Source organism: Corvus brachyrhynchos, unplaced genomic scaffold (assembly GCF_000691975.1).
Source record: "Corvus brachyrhynchos isolate BGI_N302 unplaced genomic scaffold, ASM69197v1 scaffold229, whole genome shotgun sequence".
NCBI lineage: Eukaryota > Metazoa > Chordata > Aves > Passeriformes > Corvidae > Corvus > Corvus brachyrhynchos.
In genome coordinates, this window is record NW_008240042.1 from 4,183,252 (window position 1) to 4,193,821 (window position 10,570).

Consider the following 10,570-nt stretch of genomic DNA (forward strand, 5'->3'; position numbering starts at 1 on the left):
ATACCTGCTGATTTACTTTAAGGAAAAAGAAATAAAAGGAAAACTTTCAAGCTATTTAACCACTGCCCTTACAAGTAACAAACATAACAGAATTAAGGCCAGAAAGATTGCCATGGAGTGGTAACGATTATCAATATGAAATCATGAAGGATTCTCTAGAGTCACTTGTTGATCAACTGGTTGATCATTTAACTACTCATCTAATGTGAGAATGGTGGATCCAGTTTTCCCTACCTACAACTGTTAACTGCAGAGTAAGAACATAGTAAGACAGTGTATAGCCCCTCCCATTTATGCTCATACTTGGATTTTTGTGAGAAAATGTTCATTAATGCTTCCATGTCCAGGTTGTATATCATGTACCTGTATCTCCAGTGGGCTGGGCTGATACCACTGAGCATGCTTTCTTCACTCTTTCAAACTCTTTGCACATCTGTAACATATTGGAGCAGGTGTTCAGAACCATTCCCTTTATCAATTTCTGTAATGCCTCTAGTGTGGGCTGGGCAATGTATCACAGCAATTTCTGAGGGTAATTGTACTTACTCTAATAAATTAGATCTTCCCTGATGATGTGAAAGTTACACACTCCTTCCATAGCATTCCTGTTGCATGACATAGCCCAAATGCTGCATGTTTCAAGGGTGCAACTTCTGCTCCTTCTCTGTTCATCCTTGCTGGAAGTGGATCTGCTTCCCTCACCTGTCCCTGGCTTACCACAGCATTCCCAGACTAGATCTTGGTTATGTCAGGGGCCATCACATAAATCAGTCTTGGCTTGCTTGAAATATGCATCACCAAAAGTCATCTTGGTTTTGAGGCTCGAGTTTGGCCACTTCGGGTCTGTCCTTTCAGAAATGGTTCAGTAGAACTATTTACTGCTTTCCAGAAGTCAGTCCTGGCCCACAGGAAGAAAAGGTCCACAAAGCAGCTGTGAACACACTGGTATGGCTTTTTAGAACTGGATTCTCCGTTAAGTGCCAGAGTGAAGCAGCAAATAACCTAAATGGGAATGTACATGGATGGCATACACAGCACACCTCCATCTGCAAAGGGCATGCTCCAGAAGAGCTCTGTGCAGAAGTCAGAGCACAAGCAACAAGAAAAACAACAGGCTCCAAACTAACAGTAACAACATTTCTGTTGAGGGGAGAGAAAATTCTCAGCCAGTACCACTTTAAACAAGTTACATGTCATCTGCCTTAAAAATAGGTGGTCAAAATACCCTTCAGCCTACTCCCACCCTTTATGTCATCACTTTGCTCTTACTTTTATCATGCTGTTGTACTAAGATGTGCAATACCTGCACAGCAAGGACAACATTGTAATTGGGTCTATACTCACTTGACAGTTTCTGAGTAGTAGCAGCAACACACCTCGAAACAAGACACCTGTTTACAAACATGGACAAGAACAGCAAGTGTGCATGCTGCTCTTTCCTGTTTGAAGATTTTGATTTAATAGCAACTAGTTTCTGCTGTGCTTGAGATCCTGAAACCTTATGAATTCCTTTCTTCAGAGATGTTTGCCTCATCATCCAACTTGGTTTTGTTTCTCTAAGAAGCTGAACAACTGAAAAATATAATGGATCTAAGGTATGCAGCTAGATATGTAAAAGTAGATGGAGTTTCCAACAGACTGGAGATAACCAAGCATAAAAGCCTCTGAATACCCAAATATTTGTCGTGATTTTTAAATGTGTGTATCTGGCAAAGCATAAGGATGGGTAAAGAGTGCCCAACTCCAGACTAATAAATGTCAGAAGGGCCACTTTCATACTTCATTGCTGTGCATAAGCATTTCAAGTTAGTCCTGCTTATCACATGACAGCTTGATCTGCATTTTATAAGCAAAGATGGAAAAAAAATATGGTTTTCATTTAACATTTTCAGGGGCTGAAAATGCAATTATAAAAAATTGATTTATTTCAAGTTACTGTTTAAGAGAAAACATGAAAACAAAACCAAACAAACCAAAACCACAGGTCCTTACAACACTTAAACCAAGTGGCTTATCTCAGCCTTTATTAGAATAATTACAACTAAAAGAAACGTGGTGCTTCTATTTTCACAGCAGGACACGCATCATAGGAAGTAATGGGCTACAAAGCTATAGCAATACAGTGGAAAAAAATAAAATTAAATAAACCAAACCCAAAGCTTGCTGCAGACATTACAGCTTCTTTTAAACGGAAATCAGAGTTTTCAGGACAAGCAGAGTGCAACGCAGAGGCAGCAAGAGCATCAATCTAAGCTCAGAGAACTGGGAGCCTGTCAGACCAAACATGGTATCAGCTAATCGTGTCCTAAGCCACAGTGGAAGCAGAAGATAGGCAAGTGCAGATGGTAGGTTTGTTTGCTTCCCAGTCCTGCTCAGCTTGCCCCTGCTGGCACAGCAGGCAGGTGACTGCCTCCCTTCGGACAGCGGGGCACAGTCACTGAGCCATCTGGGCCTCCATGGCCTGCGCTGTCCATTCCGGGGCTGTCTGACTGATCTTCTCCAGCAGGTTGTTCACTTGGAAGCACAGCGACTGAATCTGCTTGTCCCAAGTTGGCAAAGCTTCACGAGCTGAAAAGAAAAGAAAAGAAAAAACAACCCACACTAAACAAAGCAAGTCTTAGCAATTCCTCTGCCTTGTCAACTGCAACCTTTCCTTTTGCCACCACCCTCACCTAACTCACAGAGGAAGCCTTCCTTGCAGTGACATCAGGATCACTTATGTACTCAAAAGCTACAATTATTCTGGCTGCCTGTTACAAGCCTAACTCCTGCATTGGAGCAGATTAGACAGAGAACTTCCTGGTGAACCTGTTCCTAGAAGGAGACTGATGGAATAAATTCACACTTTCCTGTGGGTAAGAAGATGCAGAGAAGGAATGAGTGAAGTGTCAAAGGTTGTCCCTTATGGCCAACTCTGCCACCTCCTGGCCACAGAAGGACGAGCCAGCTCACTTTGGGCAGAAGGGATTAATAAACTTAGTATCCTTGGCCTTGCAGGCACCACCTCGAAAAGGTCACTCTGAAAGGCGCCAAAAAAATAAATTATACTGTGGTTGAACTTACTCTCAAAATGAACAATTCCATCAATCTGATCAATAAATCCATTCATGCGACCCTCAGTTATCATCTGAGAAGCGATCTTCTCTGCCTGGAATAGCAAGGAAAGATGTCAGAAACTTTGTCCATTCTCAAAGAAGTTAGAAATCATTCAGACTTAACGAGGTCCACACACAGGGGGGAAGGAACCTATAGACAGCACTCATTATGAAATGATTAGACAAACTATCAGTGGCATCTAACTCCACTGTTGTTCATTCAACATTGTGTACCTCCCATTCTCATAAATGTGCTAGATATTTAACCTTTCTCCTAATATGGAATATTTAGTGATTCCCTAAAATTTAACTGATTTTCCTAATATTTACCACAGATATTTTCTCATGCCATTCATGCTCCTTGTTTAAAAAAAAACAAAAAACGGTAGAAAATGGATACCTTGGCTGCAGGGATCTCTAGTAATGCTCCAAGCTCTTCAAAGGTAATGTTGTTGTAAAGTTTGCTTGCAGATAATAAGTTGTGTTCAATAACAGCTCTGTCCAGAATACTGGAACCTTTAGGGTTAGATGAGAAAAAAACCCCAAAACATTACTATAAGACTGAAATATTGGTTTATATAGCAGAGCAAATGAAACAACGCTTCTCTTTTATTTTTCTGAAGTGCTACATGTGCAGAAGGTCCAGATGCATCTGCCTTGCATCCCTGTTAAGCAGCGCAGAGACAGTGGACAAAAACAAATGGATGGCACGTGGCTGATTTTAAAACAGATAAACCCTTTATTTAACTTCTAGAGTAAGTAAGTGGAGCCCTTGCTACAAGACTTAATGTCTGAATTGAGGGGGTTTGACCTCCTGTGATCCTAGCTTGACAAATGGAAAGACCATTGGGGGTTTTCTTATTATTCATCACGGCTCTTAGGGGTACAATTAACCTCTCTCACTGTGCTTGTGATAAACCCTTATCTGATGTCTCTCTTCTTGACTGAACAGTTTTCAACAGTATAACTCATTTGCCCCTTAACCTCTAGCTGAAGATAAGCACATTATTAAATACCAACTAACCTGCATTCTTTAAGGACAAACAGTACAGGTTATAAATGAACAATAAAGTGACCCAAGGGAAGGAATGCAGCACATTGGTAGCAAGTACCTTCAACCCAGTTTTCACTTCTGCAATTACATGGTTACTTATTTTTCCTCAATCAACGATTATTTTTCACTAGGAGGATTTTCCTGATTCCGAGGTATTTCATGCTTACGTATTTTTCCACTTTGATATTCTTCCCATCTAGAAAACTGAGACTGGTGTGTTTAGGATTCCAGTGAAGTCATTACTTGACATTTTTTCTGACTGTTCAGAGATTCCAGACTTAATGTCATGTCAGTGGAGACATGTGTGAGGTCAAAACCATCCCCTCACTATGTCACCTTCCTGTCAAGTCAGGAAGCAGTTCAAATAAATGTGTCATCAGTACAGACCATTTATGGCCTACATGCATGTCATGGGTTTCTAGGCACCCTATTCCTAACAGTGCCTTAGAAGCTCATGAGGACAGAGACTCAGTTAGAAATACTGGGAGGTTGTCAGTGAAGAGGACTGTACATGGACAGGGAAAGAAAATTTGACAAGTTATCTTCCAGAAGAGTATTTCAAAACCTTAATGGCAAACCAGAAAGATGAACTATGGCTAAGAAGCTTTACTATCAAAGTACATGCTGAAAAGTATTTTTAAACTAATGATATAAGCAATACTAAATTCTTTTCCATGACACTTCTTGACTGATTTGGGAAGTCTAACTCCCACAGATGAACACCTAGCATTACAAGGTTTTAGAGAAGTGTGTACCATCAGCTGTAGTCGCTTTCTGGTGAGGCATTAGCATAGCTGCAAACTCTTGCAGTTGATTTCCACGGATAATTCTGTCGAGATACATTTTCTCCAAGATCCCATAGGCTGCAAGCTGCTGGCATCTCTCATCCTTGAAGAGAGTAGCAAGCATGCGGGAACGCTGTTGCCCTAGGAAAGTCAAGAGGAATTCTCATAAATGACCACCAAAGCACCAAGTATTTGGAGGTGAACAGCAGAAAGTTACCATCTTTTTTCCCATAATACATGCAAATAACAGCCAACAAAGCTCTACTGAAGAAGGAATTTGGTTGTGCTCGGTTCAAAGGCAAAGACACTGAACTAATCCAACTCTGAGCTAATAGTGTGCCAACAGGTAATGCTGACACCATGTTCACAATTTTGGATTCCTCACCAAATCTTGTCACAAGGTACCTCCCCACAAGTAACACACAAGCTGATTTGCTTCAGGGGAAATACCTATGTCAGGTCTTTTACACAAACATGTAAGGTGCATTTTACCTGCTGATGCCAAAATAGTACAATGCAAAGCATGTTTCAATGCCTCCAGCCGCTCAGTTTCATGGACTATGCTCTTGTAGGACAGCTCGTTGTACCTTTGGGCAGCCTCAATGAACTTTCTTCTATAGTCGAGTACTCGAGCATAGCAAACCTAGAAAGGAAGGATATCTCAGAAAAAGAAAAGCAGCAGAGGAGGCTGCACAATATAGGTGTGTAAAAATTGCACGCTATCAAGTGATAGCTCCCATAAATATTGTTCTTCTGCTTCCTAGGGAAATCTGCATCTTCAAAGAATTAGCTTGACTTGAAAAGTCCTTGCTAAAGTATCATGGAAATCAACTGAAAGGGCATTTCACGTGTTAAACACTACAAATGTCTAAAAGCCAAGTATTGAGCCTAAGTAAATGAAATATTGTACAGCTGGTACTGTACTCGTGTGAGTTTCCCCTTCACTACTGACACTGATAGCTACCACTTAGGCAGCAATTTATGATTCAAGTGTTTGCTTTTCCCTTTCAGCACGGTAACACCTGATATTTCTTCCTTTGTTTGTGCTTTTCTACGATTCACAGAAAATATTTACACTTTCAACTGGGTGTGCACTTCAAAACGTAATATGGGATGAAGAAAAAAGGAAAGGGAAAACCAACAAACCAAAACCACCAGATGCTGAGCTACCGCTCACAGCACATCTGCTTTGTGACATAGAATTTTAAACACCAGCCCACTTGACCAATTCCATTACACTGTAGTCATCACTGCTCACCAGTTATAAAATGGTTTGAGAAATTTGTGTATGAACTATGTACACAGTAAACCCACAACAAAGTAGGAATGTCAGCAGTTAATTTACTACATAAGACTTTGTGCTACATTTATGTATGGGACTTATTAGTTAATTACTGGGGGATAGGAGGACTTCTACTGTTTCTAATATTGGATGCAGTTTTTTCTCCCTCTTAGATTTACAGACAAAGGTGGAGGCAGTATTTTCAGCAATATTTCAGATGTTTTGAAGCCTAACTTATATTTTCTATCAGTAAAGCTGGCATTTAAAGAACCATTACAGACTTATCTCCAAATGGTAAGGAATGAGTTAATTATTGCTACGACGTGTCTCTCAAGCTCCCAAAACCATATAGCTTTTCCCTTTGTCTCTTTTCTCATGATGAGAGTTTTAATGGCAGTGCATAAAAACATCTCAATGTGGAATTGTCTCCCTGTAGAAAGAGAAAGCAATAAAGCAGGTTAGACAACCTTATAATGGATTTGCAGCTGTTCATTAGTTGATTCATTCTGCAGCAGGGAAGCTCGATTAATGTAAGCTTCTGCTTGAACTGGGTCATCATCCTCCAGATACAGCCTGGCAATTTTCAGGTAGGTCTCCAGTTTATAATCTACATTGAAAGGAAAGAGAAAAGCAAGTGCTCAGAGTTGCTCCAGAACTACCCTTGCTCTTAACTCTATACATTTATTTTGATTCTTAAGCACTTGGCAACATTTGCTTTACCCTGCTTTCTTCTTCCCTACTACCAAAATTAGTGCTTTCTGTACAGAGTAAGAAATTTGAGATGAATGCCAATAGAGAACTGGCTCCTGCAAACACCAGTAGAAATAATGCAGTCCACCAAGACACAAATCTACACTCTCATAATTTGTTTTTTGTGGACTGGAAGTTTGCCACCAGTGGTGAGCCACTTGAGTTAAGAAGCAACCTTGCAGTGCAACAAATAGGTGCTAAATAGGCAAAACCTACAGCAATTCCTTCTATGGGCAAACTGAGAAAGGGGAAAGGACTGCCAGAGAAAAGTAACAGCAAGGGTTCTCAACATAAAAAAACCCAAACAAACAAAACAAGCCAAAACAAACCCCACTTCATGAACACACCAAAGAATCCCCAACTGCATTTGTTATTATCCAATTTCAAACTATGTCTTCATTTTGAACTGAGAAGGTGGACACGTGGAAGAACTGCCACCTTTCAGGAACCTTTCAATAACCTTAGAAACATTTTTGTAAAGTACTATTAGAAAGACTTGTTTATCAGCACTAATTAATAGTGGGTAAATCCTGCTGCAGCAAACCCCAAAATTCTCACTCGCTGGTCTAGATCAGTAGAAAGAGAGAGCAGGTACAGATAACACCACAGAACTGGATATAGCATACTTTTGCCCTGTTTCCAAAGGGATCCCCACCAACACTTGTGCTGCGTTTCTCCAGTCTTCCTCTTTCTCATAGATTGATGCAAGATGTTGCCTTATTGAAGCCACCTGAAGAACAATAAAATCAATAGCAAAAGTAGCCACCGTTTATAAAGCTTTTAAAAAGACAAAACAAATCTTTCAAGAACTGGACCACCAAAAGTCACAAGCCATTTTTTGCAGTTACACCTCATATCATGCCTGTGAGGTATGAATGAGATGAACTGTGATTAGATCTTAATGCAGAAACTTCTACTTTGGAGAGCAGCTGTCAGCAAGCAAAATATCAGTGCTTACAACCTGGCTTTTTAAGTGGAAGTGTGGGTAAAAAAAAAAATCATCTGATATATTAAATTTAATTTATGCCTAATCATGATGACATAAAAGCAAGCATGTTCAGCTCAAAGTAAAAGCTGCTTAACAAGACAAAAGGTAAAGAGAAGCGAATAAAAATCACTTCAGAAACTGCCTTGACTTTCTTCTCAAACACTAGATCCTAAGGACTTTTTATATAAGCAACTTCTCTAAGAACTTTCAGATGATACTGCACATTCATACAACAAAACACAGAACTGAACTGAAAAAGCACAGCAGCACATTCAGTAGTGGAAGAGAATTGGGATTGCAAGAAAGCATTTTTTCGAGGTAAAATGGTTATGGCTAAAATAAACACACAGAGAAAATTCATTTATTTTGAAACAAAAGCTATTTGTCAGGGTGCATGCTCTTTACACCGTCTGACTGTTCTACTACTCGGGTAAAAGGCAATACTATGAGCAGCAGTGTGTCTCTCTAGAGCACCTCCAGCAGGCTCAAGGATTGTTTCATTGTAACAAGCCAATTTCTGGTAGCAGAGGAATTACATGTCCATCATCATGATGAAGTGACTGTCATCTTTGCACAGTCCTAAGTGCTCTCTGCATTCAGCTCAGGTTTTCCATGTACAGGACTGCAAAACTGGACTCTAAGTAGGAATATCTGTTTTGAACAGCTCTTTGAAAGGCTTGAAATAGTCAGCAGATAAGGAGGGGAAAAACCAAAGCCAAACCCACAAGCCAAAACCCCCCTCATTGATTTCTCACCTGTTCTTCAAACGAAATAACTCTGGGCTGTATCTTTTCCAAGGTGAAGTGGTAAATTTCTTTGGCTGTGCTGTCAGGGAGACTTGGAAGATGGGTACAGAAATCTGTCAGCAGCTGCCGTGAGATCACTAGACTGACATTCTCATTCACCACTGGTTCAGAGATGCACAGAAGAAAAACACAGAATGGATGCCATATTTGTCAGTACCTTCACTGCAGGTGATAATTTGCTTTTATGCTAAATTTGAATATTTCAATTTTTAAAACGGTATGCAAGTAAGGGTGAGTTTTTTTTCCTTTTTTTTAAAAAGGTGGGGTTTTTTTTCTTTCAGAAACTGTTTACACTAGAGGTCACCAGAGTTCTAACCCCTGACGGATAAAAAATGAATTTTTCACCTTGATTTACAGTTCTCGGTTGCTGAAATATCTTGGACAAAGCACATGTTTGGGCTAAATCTCACTAAGCTTATTCTCGACTTTAAAAACATTTTAATAGATATAATTTACAGAGATGTTCAATAAGCCAAACACCCAAACAAAAAATCCCCCTAACAATTTCTTGGCAGTTTTACAAATGGGTGAAGAAGGAGGCTGTCAGTTTAAATACCACCTGGCATCCAGTACCAACTTTAGCACCCAACAGAGGCTGCTTTGTTTTCACCTTCCAGCGCTGACAGGTTGGAAAGCTGTAATAACCACAAAGCTTACAAATCCATTCCCTCTTCACTTCCAAATGTGGTGATGAGGGTTCCTCTTCCTGTTGTGTCTGAGGTCCAACAGGACCAAAATACATGGCATTTACACAGCCTCACATAGAGCTAACAAACACACAACCCCACAGACCTCTGGCTTTCACTCAGTGTGCAACCACTTAGATGCACTTACTTGCTTCTACAAAAGCTTTCAGAGCTTCAAGCTGTTCCACACCCGACAGCTGAATGGCTTTTTCCAATATTTGACGGTACCTGTCCATAAAGAAATAAAAAAAAGGTTAAAAATGACATTTTTTTTCACTAAGAACTTCTGCCCCTCTGCTTACTTTTCATGTCAGAGCCCTATTTTTACTCATATTTTGTATGCTTGAAGGTGGCAATTCTCCAAACAGTTTGTTCTCAAGTACTATGAACATTCACCTGGAATTGGCACCTGGCTCTTCTTAAAACCCACAACTAGATTCTCAGATAACAGAGCTCATAATTTTTGTTATCTAAGAATGTATGTGTGATTTTGGAGGTTTAAAAAATTAATAATCACATGTCCAGGATAGTGCATAGAAAAAGTAATGAAAAGTTTACTGGTCATAGATTAACCAAGGTAGTCAAATGTTCAAAATGCCACACTCTATGCGACTGGGTGATAAATATTATGTTACAGCTACTTGACATTAACACAGGTGCACACTATGTGTTTTCAAGTGTTTATTGCTGCAAAACCCAGCAATTTCTCTTTTCTTGTTTCAGCAAGCTAATGAAACTTTGTCTCAGTGCGTGCAATACTGATAAACTACTACATCCGCGTTCAAGCTACATTTTGAAGGAAAAATTTCCAAGGTTTCACACGAAAATCCTACAAGTGACACAGCTGCCCTAAAACACAAGCAACTGGACAGGGAGTCAAGGAATTCCAGGTGACGGATCTGCATCTGACTGGACTCTCGAAGGAGTGAAAACCTACGTGACACATCACGCCACGAGCAGCTCAACCCCTGAGGGCTGCCGTCCAAAATCCTCTCTTAATGAAGAGAATAAGAATTATTACTAATAACAAAAGAATCGCTGATATACGGCAGCAGAGGAAAACAAATTCCCCGGCCTCCCGCTGTGGCACAGCCCCGGGGCAGCAGCCGAGCCCTGAGGGGGGC

At 40.2% G+C, this 10,570-nt stretch overlaps 1 protein-coding gene across 1 annotated transcript; it reads right to left on the minus strand.

Annotated features, from left to right (window-relative positions):
• Positions 1–1,985: 1,985 nt before the first annotated feature.
• COPS4 (COP9 signalosome subunit 4) lies at positions 1,986–9,700 on the minus strand. The gene is made up of 9 exons (XM_017744251.1): positions 9,595–9,700; positions 8,710–8,861; positions 7,590–7,696; positions 6,684–6,831; positions 5,427–5,577; positions 4,905–5,075; positions 3,496–3,611; positions 3,064–3,148; positions 1,986–2,568 (listed from the first exon to the last, which is right to left on the minus strand). Exons 1-9 carry the CDS (start codon positions 9,680–9,682, stop codon positions 2,435–2,437), a joined length of 1,152 nt encoding a protein of 383 aa, XP_017599740.1. The 5' UTR covers positions 9,683–9,700; the 3' UTR covers positions 1,986–2,434.
• Between the last annotated feature and the right edge of the window lie 870 nt (positions 9,701–10,570).